The sequence below is a fragment of the Oncorhynchus nerka genome, linkage group LG24, assembly GCF_034236695.1.
Source record: "Oncorhynchus nerka isolate Pitt River linkage group LG24, Oner_Uvic_2.0, whole genome shotgun sequence".
Classification (NCBI taxonomy): Eukaryota; Metazoa; Chordata; class Actinopteri; order Salmoniformes; family Salmonidae; genus Oncorhynchus; species Oncorhynchus nerka.
In genome coordinates, this window is record NC_088419.1 from 80,182,927 (window position 1) to 80,201,736 (window position 18,810).

The 18,810-nt window shown below is 40.5% G+C and overlaps 1 protein-coding gene across 2 annotated transcripts; it reads right to left on the reverse strand.

The window, feature by feature from the left end:
• Positions 1-4,652: 4,652 nt before the first annotated feature.
• On the reverse strand, positions 4,653-18,655 carry scp2b (sterol carrier protein 2b). Of its 2 annotated transcripts, XM_065009192.1 has the most exons (6): positions 18,548-18,655; positions 17,729-17,828; positions 13,588-13,717; positions 13,247-13,326; positions 6,449-6,616; positions 4,653-5,688 (listed from the first exon to the last, which is right to left on the reverse strand). In XM_065009192.1, exons 1-6 carry the CDS (start codon positions 18,589-18,591, stop codon positions 5,593-5,595), a joined length of 618 nt encoding a protein of 205 aa, XP_064865264.1. In that variant the 5' UTR covers positions 18,592-18,655; the 3' UTR covers positions 4,653-5,592. The 2 variants fall into 2 exon arrangements, with proteins under 2 accessions (XP_064865264.1, XP_029489039.1); XM_029633179.2 differs by lacking the exon at positions 6,449-6,616.
• Positions 18,656-18,810: the final 155 nt, after the last annotated feature.

Consider the following 18,810-nt stretch of genomic DNA (forward strand, 5'->3'; position numbering starts at 1 on the left):
GAGAGGCTCCAAGTTCCACCGCCTGTGTGTGTGTCTGTGTGAAGACACTTTTCAGCTGTGCTGCTGTACTTCATCTTATTCCTCCATGTTAAACCAATCTCCCACACAGCTCCCAGCACAGATAGGATACAAGTACGAGCCTATTTAAAAGTACCAGCCTATTAAACTGTTTGGCAGGGAGAAACCTACATTGGCTATGGTAGTGAATGACATCACCTGGCAGGGTAAATGAAAGGGCTGGCAAATGCTTAGAAAGATTAACATTATAAAGACAAAGGCATTTTTATAAAGTTATAGGCAAAATAAGATAATATTCTGTGTGTTGTTTATGCACCTTCAATGAATGGTGCAGCGGTCTAAGGCACTGCATCTCAGTGCAAGAGGCGTCACTACAGACCCTGGTTTGATTCCAGGCTGTATCACAACCAGCAGTGATTGGGAGTCTCATAGGGCGGCGAACAATTGGCCCATCGTCGTCCGGGTTAGGGCGTCATTGTAAATAAGAATTTGTTCTTAACTAGCTTGCCTAGTTAAATAAAGGCTACATTTAAATCAAAAATAATGATATTAAGATGATAATTAGGGGCAATCTGATAACCCCCTACAACAAATCTTAAAGAAGGCAATTTGGCTCAAAAATGTACCATCCATCTTTATGTTAAAAGGTGATTTCTCCTTTTTACATTCTACAAGCATATGTAACCTTTATTTAACTAGGCAAGTCAGTTAAAAACAAACTCTTATTTACAATGACGGCCTACGCCGACTAGACATAGCTAGCCTCTTTATTTATTGGTACGTTACAGGGAGAATTTACAATAAAAAAACACTTGAAAAGTAAAGTATGTGATTCAAGAGTGAACAAAGAGGTTGGAGCACAAAAAGGCCAGTTCATTCTTGTTAGTCTGTTTACATTTCACTCTTTCAAAGTCTCTCTATTCAAGACCACTGAATAGGCAAACTAGATGACTGAGAAATTACACCCTGCTTATTAAACACGTTTTATACATCTGTTAAATAAACATAATATAGGCACAATATCCTTTCTAATCTCATGGATATGAAACATTACATAGAATGGGACTGGTAGTCACGACTACCATAAATCTGAATAATAACCTTATACCACACACTATAATTGCTATAGAGGTCACACTCTACATACTTAACATTTCCTAATATTCACCTGTCCACACAGATTTACATTTTGGTGTGGGCATGAGTACAATTTCTGTAATTACTACATTTAAACAGTAAACAATATTAAAGTAGCATTGTTTATGCAAATACGATAATAGAAATGTTTGAGTACTTAAAAGTTGACATTTTAAATATTTAATTGTTGTCCAACACCACTTCACAACTTTTCTAAAATGAAAGAGCAAAGTAAGCTGTTTTTCATTTCATATTTTCCTAATCACTCAAACAAAATATCAAAACAATTTCAAAAACAGGTGGGTTATAGTTAACCCTGAAAAATCAATGTTACAAAACATTTTACACACTCCCTGCCAAGCCAGAAAGCCCAAGAAGGAACAAAAATGAATTATTTAGGCTATAGTATTATTTCAAGGCTATAGCCTGCCATTTAGGAAAATCAATTGTGAAGCATTTGTGACACTACAGGCTGGCAGAAGCGCTCAGCATTTCAACAACACAACAGCCCCTCAACAACACACCTATAAATTTCACATTTGCCCACTATAATATTTATAGATTTTTTAAATAGTTACTTCGAATTAAATAATAATGAAACAAAAACTGCCTTACAGTCATTATATAGTGCCTTTGAATTCACTTTTAGAAACACGAGTTTGGCCAGTCTAGCTTGAGGATCATGCGGTGAGCTATGCATGCCTAGTTTGTTCCTTTAGTCTAGCAGATGCTCTTATATTCCCATGCCCTTATCACAGTCAACACAAATGTATTTTGTAACAACAATATCATGGAATAACATACATTTGAAAATGATAGTTTCCCAATTTCAAAAAAGTTACAAGTGTATGTAGCCCTACCTGATGATATGCGGCTGCGGTGTTAAAACAACAAATGTCTTTTTCTCAAATTCAATGATGATCAGATGATTCAGTTGTCACGGGTTCTGTTGGGCTACATTTTTACAGTTGATAGACAACTTCAGCACTGTTCCAAACTTTGACTATCCTCTTTTTTAACAATAGCCTGTAAAAAATCTAAACATCTCCAGTGTTAATCTGTTGTGGTATTAAAAAAGATTCTGTTGTCTACAGTCATGTGAAATTATGTAGAATTGCATGAAATGCATTCATAAAATGCTAGTTTTTCACAGACCGCAAATAAGATGATAGATTCATGCACTGCTTTTATTAAAATGGATATAATTTCACCCCTACCCTTGTCCGCAGTAGTCGGCGAATCCACAACTTTCTGGCTACTTTGCCATGTAATGCTTCCAAAATGAAGAACAGTTTTTAAAATTGCATATCTAAGGCTCTGGTCTGTCTTAGGAGTGAGGGTAAACATTAGGCATGTTCTCCGCTCTCCACTTTATGTTTCAATTATTATTTGGGGTATAGGGGAGGGTCACGTTTTTTTCAAGCGTTCATGGAGGGTCGGGTAAAAAATAGATTTCCCTGAAGGGAGGTCAGATTCTCTGCAGGTATTCCTCATTATACATAATGTAGTCCCTTTAAAGGCAAAATACTTTACAAAACATGAAACATTTGACAGCCCTAAAAACAGTCATTGATTTGGTATCTATACTAAGTGAGTTTCGCAACTCTTTAGTCCAACTAGAGAGCTGGACCCAGAAGAGACCGGTGAGAGAAAATCAGGCCAGAGCCAGGTCAGTTCTGCAGTATGTAGTGGAATATGGGTCAAAGCTCGTTAACAGATTTTTTTTGTAATCACACTCTCGCACGCTCTCTCTTATGCTCTGTTGCTCACATTTACAAAAGAAAAACTAAAGTGTGGCAGTGTATAGAACCAGGAACCAGGTCAATGGGGTTTGTTAGAGAGAGCAGAACCCTCAGAGCAGTAGGGCAGGATGACCCCAATGATCAAGAACTGCCTGCCTCCTGGCTAGGTGACATCAGACGAAATTAAAGGAAACTGAACAAATGGTGTGAAAGCTCCTTCATACAATGCCTTTGTACATTTGAGTTTCAACCCTGACTGGCACAGGAGTCTATCTAGAAAACAAACTCTCAATAACCGGTGTTAAGCAGAAAGTAGACAGATACTTTAAATTACAATAGACATGGAATTTAGCTGATTTTCAGTGTTCCTGTACGACAAATATCTACAAACGTTTTGACTTTGGAGTCTGGCATGACAAACCTCCAGCCTGCACATCCTGAGACCAACTTCTGTCTATTTCCTGCCAACACATTGCCGCTGTTCACAAATTAAACCCGAGAGGTCGCCTTAAAGGAAAAATTCCCCCAAAACCACATTCCTATGATTTACAGTGTTACATAACACTAATATTTGAGAATAATATTTCTGTGAACAAATATTGGTAGCAACATGTGAAAATTGTTGTGGAAATCAGTTGCAGCTCAAATCGACCACAAATCCACAAAGCAATGCTCTCTCTATGGGCTGGCTGGTTGGCTGGCTCGCTAGCTACGTAGCTAACTAGCAAACAAGGCTACACACAATAATACCAAAGTCAATATCAGCATGTGAAGTAGTTAGTTGTAAAATCGCCAATCTCACCATGTTCAACCTGCTGATCGATGTTCTTCACAGAGTGGAGACTGACATTCGCAACACCACCACGCAATGCACCCTGGACTGAAGAGTCAGACAAATAGTTATACGTTAGACCCTCTGTTAAATCACACATTTCTCCAGGTAGGAATATTGCAAAAATATAATCAATGGCTCTCATTTGAGAGAAGACAACCTGCCGCGTTATGACATTAGCCAGTATTTAAATCTGACATGTATGATAGATGTTTTGGCGATCTAAAAGGCGTATCCCTATTAACTTCCAGTGTAGTGAGAGCGGCTTAATCTTAATGCTACGCCAGACAAATTTCACCCTGCTTCAACGGCATGAAAACATGAAAGGACCCAGGGAATCGATAGAACATCGCCCAGAGATGCACAAAAATAACATAACATTCAAACATTCAATTGGTGAATCTTTACTTTAAGACATCTGATCAATGTTTCCCCTTCCTTAACCTCTACCGCGTGCGTCCCCAACAACCGGATATTCCAGTTCAGGGGAAATGTAAAGAGCCTATGGATGTTTTGGACATTAACAAGGCGACACTCCATCTTAACTCCTCCTCCACATTTACTGGATTGGTTGAACAGTGTGGAAGAGGTCCTCCCCTGACAGTTTTTTCCCTTCTCGTCAAGACCAGTATGTAGGGGATCTAGTTTCAGGCGTTTATTTTACTCCTGCTACGTTAGGTTACCCCTTCCTCAACATAAATCTACCATGACCATGGAACCGTAAAAGAGAAAGACTGCCTCCCTCGGCCCCTAGAAAACAGGGTCAGCAGTAGTCCAAAAAGAGTCTCCGGACTATGCATGGCCCCAGTTGGTTGGTATTATGAAACTTTGTAATCAGTAGCTCCCTCTATCTATCTATCCCCCTCCAACCCTTCATGCCTATCTAGGAGTAAACCAATTCTAAAGAGGGAGAATCAAACCTATTTCAGTGTTTATTAGTAAGAGAGTTTATTTAGTAGAAATCACTTTAGCATCATCAGTGGGTCAGATGGTCAGAGTCATAACAACATGGCTGAAAGTAACACAGTAACAGAGTAGGGAAATGTATGCACTCACTACTTACTGTACGTCGCTCTGGATAAGAGTGTCTGCTAAATGACTAAATGTAACATTCAGTGGTCCAGCCATTCAGTCCTGTTTTAGATATTATGAAGCTGATATTATGAGACAGTATCAATGTTTTTACACTTGTTCATGACACCAGGGAATATTCCACACCTGAGAGGCACTTCACTGTTTTATCCATTCAACTCTCAAAGGCTGAATAGGGAGAAATGACTGTGTTGCACAGCTCTGAGACCATACAAGACATGATTCATCCTGTCCCAATTGTCAAGAGCAATTGTATTTCCATTACCAATACACACATGAAACTTAAGAGGAAAAAGGTCAGAAATCGCAGGAGGGGCATGATTCAATTAATGACATCATACAAACATATTCTGTGAGTCATAATAAATCAGTTTGAATAAATATAAAATTACACAGTTGGAAAGAGTAGACTACACCCCTATGGTATATCTCTAGTCTAATGTGTTCTGGTCCTTAATATATTAGAAAAAGACAGAGGGGGTCAGAGAAAGAGAGGTAGATGTTGAAAACAGTATTTCTCTCCTTCCATCATTCCATCTCTACTACCATTGTTTCCTCCTACAGTGCGTCCCCCCCCTCCTCCTCACACTACAAGTTGGATGGTGGGGGCTGCTGTTGAGCTACAGAAAATGTAGAAGTTACCCCTTAGTGCAGGTCTTGGACCAGGTTTGTTGTTGTAACCCCTAGTGGTTAAAGTTAGGATAGTGATATGAAGCACTGATCCTAGACCAGCGCTAGGGCGGTAACCTCTGCCTCACCCCAGGTTCTACCTCACAGCTTGGCTTTGCCTGGCTGGAGCTGCAGACTCTGGAGCTTCATGGCCATTCCCATGTTCCCTGTGATCTTCAGCTTGCCCTGGAAGAACGCCTGAGGATCAGAAGAGAGAGTCAGTCATTAGAACCAGAACAGAGAGAGTGAGAAACTTGCCCTGACAGTAAATCTCTAAGACAAAAATAATGGTGTTCCAAAAAAGGTCGTTGTCAGGACCACAAATACAAATTCCATTTAGACACAGTTGCCCTCGAGCACAGAAAAAAACTATAAAGTGCATTCAGAAAGTATTCTGACCCCTTAACTTTTTCACATTTTGTAACGTTACATCCTTATTCTAAAACGGATCAAATAGTTTTTTCCCCTTCATCAATACACACACACACAATACCCCATAATGACAAAGCAAAAAAAGGTTGAGACATTTTTGCAAATGTATAAAAAAAAACTGAAATATGACATTTACATAAGGATTCAGACCCTTTACTCAGTAATTTGTTGAAGCACCAGTGTGATGGCGATTGCATCGTCTGTGGACCGGTTGGGGCGGTATGCAAACTGAAGTGGGTCTAGGGTGGCAGGTAAGGTCGGGGTGATATGATCCTTGACTAGCCTCTCAAAGCACTTCATGATGACAGAAGTGAGTGCTACGGGGCAGTAGTAATTTAGTTCAGTTATCTTTGCCTTCTTGGGTACAGGAACAATGGTAGCCATCTCGAAGCATGTGGGGACGACAGACTAGGATAGGGAGCGATTGAATATGTGCGTAAACACACCAGCCAGCTGGTCTACGCATACTCTTAGGACATGGCTAGGGAGGCCGCCTTTCGAGGGTTAACACGTTTAAATGTCTTACGTCAGCCACGGAGAAGGAGAGGCCACAGTCCTTGTTAGCGGACTGCGACGGTGGCACTATATTATCCTCAAAGCGGACAAAGAAGGTGTTTAGTTTGTCTGGAAGCGTGACGTCGGTGTCCGTGACGAGGCTGGTTATCTTTTTGCAGTCTGTGATTTCCTGGAGACCCTGTATCAGAAATACAGCGCAGACATTGTTAATGTTGCAAATGACTATTGTAGCTGGAAACTGCTGATTTTTACAGAGGCCCATTTTACAGAGGCCCATTATCGGCAACCATCACTCCTGTGTTCCAATGGCACGTTGTGTTAGCTAATCCAAGATTATAATTTTAAAAGGCTAATTGATCATTAGAAAACCCTTTGTTCTGATTTAAGAAGCAATAAAACTGGCCTTCTTTAGAGTAGTTGAGTATCTGGAGCATCAGCATTTGTGGGTTCGATTACAGGCTCAAAATGGCCAGAAACAAAGGACTTTCTTCTGGAACTCGTCAGTCTATTCTTGTTCTGAGAAACTGAAGATCTCGTAAATCGATCTCGTAAATACACCCTTCACAGAACAGCGCCAACTGGCTCTAACCAGAAAAGAAACAGGAGTGGGAGGACCCGGTGCTCAACTAGTCAAAAGAAGGGCAGTTTTATTGCTTCTTTAATCAGAACTACAGTTTTCAGCTATGTCGGCCTTCCGCATCGGCGGTGGAAGTTGACCGAGCTACAGCGGTGTTTGTCAGATCATGAGACATCCTGAAAAATCGGTCTTCTCACGGAAATGTCTGCAGAGTCCGAACGGTTTGGCTTACAAACTAATATGAACACAATGGAAAGATGACTCTCACAAACCCGATGGTGTTCACCCACAAGTGGCACAGGACTCATCTGATGGTAACCCATACAAATTAATGGAAATACGGAGGTAGTTTTGTGGCAACAAAAATAAGCGGTTACATGTGTCCAAAAAAACAAGGATATTTCCTGAGCTTTCTTATATCGCCTACAGATTATGATTTCTTTTAATACTGTCTTTTTTGCTATTTATGAATGTGGTATTCAATGTATTTCTATGGGAACTTAAATACTTAAAAAACAAATATATATACAGTACCAGTCAACATTTTAGACACACTTACTCATTCAAGGGTTTTCCTTTATTTGTACTATTTTCTACATAGTAGAATAATAGTGAGGACATATCTATCAAATAACATATGGAATCAAGTAGTAACCAAAAAAAAAAAAAAAAAATTTAAGTTAAACAAATCAAAATATATTTTATATTTGAGAGTCCTCAAAGTAGCCAACCTTTGCCTTGATGACAGCCTTTGCATTATCTCAACCAGCTTCATGAGGTAGTTACCTGGAATGCTTTTCCAACAGTCTTGAAGGAGTACCCACATATGCTGAGCACTTGTTGGCTGCTTTTCCTTCACTCGGCGGTCCAACTCATCCCAAACCATCTCAATTGGGTTGAGGTGATTGTGGGGGCCAGGTCATCTGATGCAGCACCATCACCCTCCTTCTTGGTCAAATAGCCCTTACACAGGCTGGAGGTGTGTTTCGGTTCATTGTCCTGCTGAAAAACAAATGATAGTCCTACTAAGCGCAAACCAGATGGGGTGGCGTATCGCTGCAGAATGCATGCTGATTAAGTGTGCCTTGAATTCTAAATAAATCACAGTGTCACCAGCAAAGTACCCCCACACCCTCACACCTCCTCCTCCTCCATGCTTCACGGTGGGAACCACACATGCGGAGATCATCCGTTCACCTACTCTGCGTCTCACAAAGACACAGCGGTTGGAACTAAAAATCTCAAATTTGGACTCATCAGACCAAAGGACATATTTTCATTGGTCTAATGTCCATTGCTTGTGTTTCTTGGCCCGTGCATGTCTCTTCTTATTATTGGTGTCCTTTAACAGTAGTTTCTTTGCAGCAATTCGACCATGAAGGCCTGATTCACGCAGTTGATGTTGAGACGTGTCTGTTACTTGAACGCTGCAGCCCAAATAAATGCTTCACAATCTAAGGTAAAGTAATGAACAATTCCTCTGCAGTATATGTAACTCTGGGTCTTCCTTTCCTGTGGCGGTCCTCATGAGAGCCAGTTTCATTATAGCGCTTGATGGTTTTTGCGACTGCACTTGAAGAAACTTTCAAAAGATATTGAAATTTTCCAGATTGACTGACCTTCATGTCTTAAAGTGATGGACTGTTGTTTCTCTTTGCTTATTTGAGCCGTTCTTGTGATAATATGGACTTGGTCAATTACCAAATAGGGCTATCTTCTGTATACCACCTCTACACAACTGACTGGCTTAAACACATTAAGAAGGAAAGAAATGCCACAAATTAACTTTTAACAAGGCACACCTGTTAATTGAAATATATTCCAAGTGACTACCGCTATATACAGTTGAAGTCGGAAGTTTACATACACCTTAGCCAAATACATTTTCACTCAGTTTTCACAATTCCTGACATTTAATCCCAATAAAAATGTCCTGCCTTAGGTCAGTTAGCGTCACCACTTTATTTTAAGAATGTGAAATGTCAGAATAATAGTAGAGAGAATTATTTCAGCTTTTATTTCTTTCATTACATTCTCAGTGGGTCAGAAGTTTAAATACACTCAATTAGTATTTGGTTGCATTGCCTTTAAATTGTTTCACTTGGATCAAACGTTTCAGGTAGGCTTCCACAAGCTTCCCACAATAAGTTGGGTGAATTTTGGCCCATTCCTCCTGACAGAGCGGGTGTAACTGAGTCAGATTTGTAGGCCTCCTTGCTCGCAGACGCTTTTTCAGTTCTGCCCACAAATGTTCTATGTGTTTGAGGTCAGGGCTTTGTGATGGCCACTCCAATACCTTGACTTTGCAAGTATGCTTGGGGTCATTGTCCATTTGGAAGACCCATTTACAACCAAGCTTTAACTTCCTGACTGATGTCTTGAGATGTTGCTTCAATATATCCACATAATTTTCCCTCATCATGATGTCATCTATTTTGTGAAGTGCACCAGTCCCTCCTGCAGCAAAGCACCCAAACAACATGATGCTGCCACCCCCATGCTTCACGGTTGGGATGGTGTTCTTTGGCTTGCAAGCCTTCCCCTTTTTCCTCCAAACATAATGATAGTCATTACGGCCAAACAGTTCTATTTTTGTTTCATCAGACCAGAGGACATTTCTCAAACAACTACGATCTTTGTCTCCATGTGCAGTTGCAAACCACCTTTTTTATGGCGGTTTTGGAGCAGTGGTTTCTTCCTTGCTGAGCGGCCTTTCAGGTTATGTCGATATGGGACTCGTTTTACTGTGGATATAGATACCTTTGCACATGTTTCCTCCAGCATCTTCACAAGGTCCTCTGCTGTTGTTCTGGAATTGATTTGCACTTTTCCCACCAAAGTACCTTCACCTCTAGTAGACAGAACGCGTCTCCTTCCTGAGCGGTATGACGGCTGCGTGGTCCCATGGTGTTTATACTTGCGTACTATTGTTTGTACAGAGCAACGTGGTACCTTCAGGCATTTGGAAATTGCTCCCAAGGATGAACCAGACTTGTGGAGGTCTACAATTATCTTTCTGAGATCTTGGCTGATTTCTTTTGATTTTCCCATGATGTCAAGCAAAGAGGCACTGAGTTTAAAGGTAGGCCTTGAAATACATCCACAGGTACACCTACAATTGACTCAAATGATGTCAATCAGATTCTTCTAAAGCCATTTAGAAGCCAATTTTCCAAGCTGTTTAAAGGCACAGTCAACTTAGTGTATGTAAACTTCTGACCCACTGGAATTGCGACACAGTGAGTTAAGTGAAATAATCTGTCTGTAAACAATTGATTGAAAAATTACTAGTGTCATGCACAAAGTAGATGCCCTAACCGACTTGCCAAAACTATAGTTTGTTAACAAGAAATTTGTAGAGTGGTTGAAAAACAAGTTTTAATGACTCCAACCTAAGTGTATGTAAACTTCCGACTTCAACTGTATCTTGCACACACAATTCATCTCTCCGAACTATTCTTTGTCAAAGTGCAGCCCCTTCGTCAAAGTGCAGGGGGACTCCATTTTGTGGAAAGTAAATCCCCCTGCAGTCAACAAAGCAGGGAAATAGTTTTCTTGAGCTGGTTGGAAAACAACACGAATGGAAATGATTCCTGATTCTGCGTTTCACTCCAGTAGTGTGTGCTCCTGCCTGGTTTAAAGAGTTAAAGTGGAGATTAATGTCAGAGTGGAAAGTGGGACAGCAGGAGGAGGAGCAGGAAGAGGAGGCTCTACAGACCAGATGGGCTTAAAGGAGGGCTGAGGACTGACTGTGTCATGTGTGGCAGCCAGCAGTGGCACAGTGACTCTGTCCCCCACATTCCACTTGTAGGATGGAAATCATGACTGAGTCTTTAGATTTGTATGAAAAGAAACTAAATGGAGTACAGAACTCAACGGACACATGGTAACAGAAGCCTTGAAGGTGTCCTTAGTTCCAAAGACACATATCCTCTGTTATAAAAGAGGCTTTGTATAAACCGAGCATAGAAGAAGAAATAGACTCATGGTCAAAACAACCTTCTGGAAAATAATAATAGAGAATAGTAACAAGTATGACATCATTGTACAATGAAGGTCACTATGAACTGACCATACATACAGCGCAAGGCAACACAAAATAGGAGCTGAGTTTGCATACTACAACATGGTAAAAGAAATTCCACTCAATAACACATACCTACACGCCGAGAAAATGAAAAGTAAAATAACATGGACATTAACCAGACGTTGACCGCAGCCGTACTCATATTGAACCCATTATTTTTTATTACAGAACATGTCCCAATTACCGAAACAATAAGGGTAATAGGCTCTTTTAAGTTGAGCACTTGTCAGGAGGCTAATGCCCTGTCTGTTCCTCTGGGAACCCAGTAGAACAGAGGGTCTTCTTTTGTGTCTGTATGCGATGACTCAACACTATTCATGTCAGCTACTACAGCGACTGATATTACTGCAACACTTAAAGAGTTGCAGTTAGTTTCAGAGTGGACTGCAAGGAATAAGTTAGTCCTAAATATTTCTTAAACTGAAAGTATTGTATTTGGGACAAAACATTCACTAAACCATAAACCTCAACTAAATCTTCTAATAAATCATGTGGAAATTGAGCATGTTGAGATGACTAAACTGCTTAGAGTAACCCTGGATTGTAAACTGTCATGGCCAAAACATATTAATTTAACAGTAGCTAAGAATGTGGAGAAGTATGTCCATAATAAAGCGATGCTCAGCCTTCTTAACAACACTATCAACAAGGCAGGTCCTACAGGCCATAGTCTTGTCACACCTGGACTACTGTTGAGTTATGTGGTCAGGTGCCACAAAAAGGGACTTAGGAAAATTGCAATTGGCTCAGAACATGGCAGCGTGGCTGGCCCTTGGATGTACACAGAGAGCTAATAATAATATGCATGTCAATCTCTCCTGGCTGAAAGTGGAGGAGAGATTGACTTCATCACTGCTTGTATTTATGAGAGGTATTGACATGTTGAATGTACCGAGCTGTCTGTTTGAACTACTGGCGCACAGCTCGGGACACCCATGCATACCCCACAAGAGGTCTCTTCACAGTGCCCAACTCGATGACAGACTATGGGAGTTCTATGCACAGTACTACATAGAGCCATGACTACATGGAACTCTATTCCACATCAAGTAATCGATGCAATCAGTAAAATTAGATTTTTTAAAAACAGATAAAAATACACCTTATGGAACAGCAGGGACTGTGAAGCAACACAAACATAGGCACAGACATATGCATACACACACGATAACATACGCACACATGGATACTGTGGATATGTGGTAGTGGTGGAGTAGGGGCCTGAGGGCACACAGGGTGTTGTGAAATCTGTGAATGTAATGATTAAAAGAATTGTATAAACTGCCTTAATTTTGCTGGACCCCAGGAAGAGTAGCTGCTGCCTTGGCAGGAACTAATGGGGATCCATAATAAATACAAATACCTTTGCCTTTTCCCCCCCAGGTCCCTTTAATGGATGGACAAACAGGTGTGCATGGGGGCCAAGGAAGAAGGAAGCCACTTCTAAAGGAGCCATGAAGACTTAACCTGTTCCCAGATCTGTTTCTGCTGTCCGGCCAAGTCCTATATATGGTGGTTGTCATGACAAACAGCACAAACGGGTCTGGGACCAGGATAATAAAGATCTGCTGGGCCCCATAGCAAGAGTCTATGAAGTCAGTGAAGCTTGTTACCTAGCATACCTTATTTCACAATTAACCATTGACTGACCTATGGTGGACTCAGAGTACACGAGAGAAGAAAAGCAACATTTCAGCACAATCATCCTAAATTGTCATAAGAAATGACATGGTGTTTTTGGTCTAACAGTAGCCTGACATTATCTATGCTATTATAGTTGGTTTGCTGTGTAGAATACAAATTAATCATTAAGTGATCTTAAGAGACACCACACCATTCTGAGAAGTGGCAGAACGTCCCTCCGCTGCTCACCGGCAGCACTACACCCTTGTTTATAATGGTTGAATAACTTCGGGAGTTTCACGTTACCACAGCTCTACAAACTAAATGTTGCATTCAGTTGACAACCATTTTTTTCTTTTTTTACACCATCGCAGCAGAGCAAAAGTTTCGGGGCTGACCCAAAATCATTTGGGCTAAAGCCCCAAAAGTCAGGTCCTGGTGAGGTCCATGTGCAAGGTTATAACCATGAGACTGACTGAAATACAGAGTATTAACTCCCTCAAATCAAGGCCAATACTTACTGTCTGTGGGTTCATTTTCCCCGTCATCAAGGCCAGCAGGTCTGCATCTGACATGGAAATGGTGCAGTCTGCTTTCTTTGCTAGAAAGGGGTCAAAGGAGAGGAAGGGTAGATGAAGGAAGAGAGAATTACAGCGAGAGAAAAAAAACACTAGTTTATTGATCATAAAATACTGTACATTGAAAACCACAAAAATCATGATACAGCCTGTGAAAATACAACTAGATATTTCCCCTCCACACGTTTCTTTGTGAATTCAGCTCATTTACATTCTCACTCTCAATGTGGACCAAACCACTAATTCTGACCTGTCGTTGTGGATGCGGCCCTTGCTGTTCTTACCTGTGTCATTGTGAACGCAACCCTTGCCATTCTTCACGTCCACTATCCAGGTGGCTTCCTGACCATCCGGACCATCCTTCACCTTAAAGGAAAACACCCCTCCAATCTTCTTCACAAATGACTCCCCATCCTACAGAGAAATACAAGGTAGTCATAACAATTAGGATAATAAGTACTGTGTTCATCAATAACAAAAGCTGTTTATATTGTCATGTCCAAAGACAAAGGACACAAAATATTTTTCTTATTCACCTAAACAAAACATTTCACATCCAGTTAAACAATCTTTTTTATCCATGTGCTTTATAAAATCAATAAAATAACAAATCATTCACTGAAACCACACTGAAAACACAGACATGCTACTCTTACATTAACGATCAATTAGACTACTGGACAACTATTTTCTGAACATGTCTAACAAGGAATTTTTTTTTTTCCTGTAATATTGTATTATTCTGTGGATAATCAGATACATAGCAGTGGAATAACATAATGCCAAAACACAGAGAAAGATCCTAATGGAAACCAGAGAGCACTGCACCACTGCTGCCAGACAGACTTACACAAGGATGGAAAATCTAAAAGTAGGACAACAGAGGAAAACCTCCTTGAGTGGAGATGATGTCACACATCCAGAGTCAAAAGAGTTTCAGACTAGTTTAGTTACATTTAATCCTGTCTATATACAGTACCAGTCAAAAGTTGACACCTACTCATTCAAGGGTTCTTTATTTTTACTATTTTCTACATTGTGGAATAATAGTAAAGACATCAAAACTATGAAATAACACATATGGAATCATGTAGTAACCAAAAAAAAGTGTTAAACAAATCTAAATATATTTTTCAAAGTAGCCACCATTTCCTTGATGACAGCTTTGCCCTCTCTTGGCATTCTCTCAACCAGCACATGGAATGCATTTCAATTAACAGGTGTGCCTTGTTAGAAGTTCATTTGTTTCAGTCAATCAGTAGTGTTGTGACATGGTAGGGGTGGTACACAGAAGATAGCCCTATTTGGTAAAAGACCAAGTCCATATTATGGCAAGAACAGCTCAAATAAGGAAACAAAAACAACAATCCATCATTACTTTAAGACATGAAGGTCATGAAGGTCAGTCAATACAGAACATTTCAAGAACTTTAAAAGTTTCTTCAAGTGCATTTGCAAAAACCAGCAAGCACTATGATGAAACTGGCTCTCATGAGGACCGCCACAGGAAAGGAAGACCCAGAGTTACCTCTGCTGCAGAGGAATTGTTCATTAGAGTTACCAGCCTCAGAAATCGCAAGCCAAATAAATGCTTCACAGAGTTCAATTAACAAACACATCTCAACATCAACTGTTCAGAGGAAACTGCGTGAATCAGGCCTTCACGGTTGAATTGCTACAAATAAACCACTGTTAAAGGACACCAATAGGAAGAAGAGACTGGCTTGGGCCAAGAAACACAAGCAATGGACATTAGACTGGTGAAAATCAGTCCTGTGGTCTGATGAGTCGAAATGTGAGATTTTTGGATACAACACCCGTGTCTTTGTGAGATTCAGAGCAGGTGAACGGATGATCTCCGCATGTATGGTTCCCACCGTGAAGCATGGAGGAGGAGGTGTGATGGTGCTGGTGACACTGTCTGTAATAAATTTAGAATTCAAGGCAATCTTATCCAGCATGGCTACCACAGCATTCTGCAGTGATATGCCATCTCATCTGGTTTGCGATTAGCGGGACAATCATTTGTTTTTCAACATGACAACGACCCAAGACACACCTCCAGGGACAATCATTTCAGTTTTTCAACATGACAGAGTGAAGGAAAAGCAGCCACCCAAGACACACCTCCAGGCTGTGTTATCAAGGGCTACTTTGACCAAATATATTTGGATTTTTTGGTTACGGGTGATGGAGTGCTGAATCAGATGACTTGGCCTCCACAATCACCTGACCCAATTGAGATAGTTTGGGATGAGTTGGACCGCAGAGTGAAGGAAAAGCAGCCAACAAGTGCTCAGCATATGTGGGTACTCCTTCAAGACTGTTGGAAAAGCATTCCAGATGCTTATTTTGTCATATGGCAGCCAAGCATCGAAGATCATGTCACCAGAATAAGACCCTCGATATTTATTGGAAAGGAGCATCAAGCTCATTGCCTTGCACTTTCACCACCCTGTGAAGTTCATCATAACTTATTTTATATGTAGCCTAATAAACTGCATGCTTTCCCGATGAGTGGTACTGGGAAGACCACACAACATGTCATCACGTGACTTCAAATTTACTTCGGTAGGGTTTTATATCAATATTTGCGCATGAATGCATTTCTCGCATAATTAATTGCACCGACAGAAAAATGTCCCACCGTGTCTAGCGTATTGTGTTTTGTCAACATCAGGCCTGTCATTACATTTTTTTTATCCGACATGGATGGAAACCTTGTTAATGTATGATGAGGGAAAACACTGTTTCCGGGAATGAATCCAAGTGTGCTACAGTCAAAGTCGAAAGAGTCTATAGGAACGGAAATGGTTCATCTTCTTCGTGTAGGATCAATAGGTCATTTTCAATGTAACGTCACAATAAGGTGTAGCGTGTTCGATTTGCCTGCTTGTGAGCACGGAGACCCACAGCTCTGCTTAAACCATTGACAACTGAGTGCCGTTTTCAAGGAACTTAAATAAATGTTAACTATTTGGGTGTAATATCATCACCTCTTAAAGAGCATGGCCAGGCTTAAACATTTCTGATTATTCTATGCAAATCAATGGCGCACATTTAGATCATCAGTTATACAGCAAGTAACTGCATGTCTTTCATGATCAGATATGTGAGGTTAGCCTTATGAGATCTCTCAATATTGGCCACCATTAATTGTATATATATATATATATATATATATAATTTTTTTTAAACTTTATTTAAACATTGAGTCACCATTGAGACCAGGGTCTCTTTCTGCTGCAATCTGGTAAATTGTGTCACCATATAATCAAGGACTGGCAGGAATGCTGGCTGTACAATCTGCTTCCTGCTATTTAGGGAGTCAAGATTAATTTCTAAAAAAGAAGCCCCCTTTAAATCTCATCTTGTTAACTAGCTCATCCATATGTTTTTAAACATTATCTTTGTCAATCCAAATGCCCAGATATTTTTAGGTGGGAACCTGATCAATTGGAGAACCATCCAATGAATAAATATGTAGTCCATCTGAAACCATTAGCGATAGAAAATAAAAGTGAACTACACCTGACAACTATGAGTGGTTTAGGTTCATTTCTCATCTTTTGTGGGCTCTGACTGTCTTACAGCAGAAGGGAGCATTTGCCGTGGTACTGTTAGCTGATAATCTTTTCCTTTGCAATCTTCTGTAATCTCTGATGAAGCAAGCTAAATTATGTTTGCTTAACTAGCTACATGTCAAATGGATAGGTACCTTCACATATGTGAAATGACATGATTATTGATGTTTACTGATCATGAAAAGCATGTATATTGAACAAAAACATAAACGCAACATCCAACAATTTCAAATACTTTACTAAGTTACGGTTCATAGAAGGAATTTATTTAATTGAAATTAATTAATTTGGCCCTAATATTTGGATTTCACGTGACTGGGATGGGGCACAGTCATGGGTGGGCCTGGGAAAGCATAGGCCAACCCACTTGGGACCAGGTACACTCACTGGGGAGCCAGGCCCAGCCAATCAGAATGATTTATTTTTTACAGACAGAAATACTCCTCAGCACTGCTTCTTCTCAGACGATCCCACAGGCGAAGAAGATGGATGTGGAGGTCCTGGGCTAGAGTGGTTACACGTGGTCTGCGGTTGTGAGGCCAGTTGAATGTACTGCCAAATTCTCTAAAATGACAGATAGCTGGGGGTCTACTTGCCCGCCAGCAGCCAAATCGAACGTATTGTAATGTTTTATTGAAAACAACCTAAAAAATTAACCCTCATTCTATGGCTGTACTGTGGAGGAAATGGTCAGAGGTCACAATATTTTTGTGACCTTTTCTGTGAAAAGGATCAAAAAGAGGTCTAAGCATTTTCATGTGAAAACAGGATGTGGGTTTGTAGCGTTAACTGCAATACATGACACCTGAAACAGATAGCACACAGTAATGAATGAAGATACCTCCTCCAGCTTCTTGGTGATCTCCTGGAAGACTGCATGGGCCTTGAAGCCCTCCAGGGTACGCTCTGCATTGGTGTTAACTGACTGGATCCTCTGAGAGCTGAGACACACATAGAGAAACCACACACAATTGACAGCATAACAGGAGGCATGCCATACATCGCCTGTGAGGCACAACTATAACAAAATCATTAGGATTATTCAGCAGGAGAAAAGAGAACTAGCATGGTAGTCTTAAACACGACGCTAGGCAACAGACTAATAGGATGGGGCTATATTACACAGGCGTACTAAGAGTCCTCATAAGGCTCTTGCCTCAGTCACAATATGATGGCGTTGTCTTTCAACTAGTCTAATTATCAGTGAGCGCAGTTCAAATGCAGAGCAGAAAACATGTCTGATTTCAATTGTAGAAAGGGGTTGGCTCTGATTTGAATACATAATTTGACTTATCTGAAGCTTTAGACATCTAAATGCAATTTGATGAACGTAATGCCAGTGCGTTAAAATTAATAACCTGCAAGCAAATGGATGAATTAAGATGTATTATATTCCTATTGAATCCACGTCAGGTTGGCAAGAGTTTTTTTTTTTTTTTATCTCGGGTGGTGTCATTTTCCGGTAAGTATTGCACAAGTCAGGTGTTAGCACAGCAGTAAGTTAGCTGCTAACAGTAATGTCATTGTTTTGAATAAGCTAGCTATCAAGCTAACTTTACACCTTGCATTTCACAAGGGTGACCCGAACCAGATGAATAATTCGAGGTAACGAGTGGCAATTAAAGGGCTGTGATAATTTTACTAACCCCAAGTATCTCACCTTACAACCTGCGATTCGCGCATTTTGTTATGTGAAACAACCATTGTTCAGAGGCCGATACAGCTGGTGTGCAACTCTGCCTGCTGTTGTGAACATAGAGATAGATAGAGGACTCCTTTTTGTATCTGACCTTATAGCGTCTGTGAAATCATTGCCTCAATGGCGCTGGCAATCTCCATTTTAAAGTAGTACATTTTCTTCTTCACGATTATTTGATCCCTCCTGATGACCCCACCAAGAGGGAATTAAGTTGAAAGTCTCAC

Bases quoted from the DNA above. Each gene is read 5' to 3' on its own strand.
- scp2b (XM_065009192.1), bottom strand. From the start codon at position 18,591: ATGGTTGTTTCACATAACAAAATGCGCGAATCGCAGGTTGTAAG. The intron at 13,327-13,587 runs GTAAGAACAGCA...ACCCCTTTCTAG, and splicing joins TTGCGTTCACAATGACACAG to CAAAGAAAGCAGACTGCACC. The intron at 6,617-13,246 runs GTAAGTATTGGC...TTTCTGATACAG, and splicing joins GGAAAATGAACCCACAGACA to GGTCTCCAGGAAATCACAGA.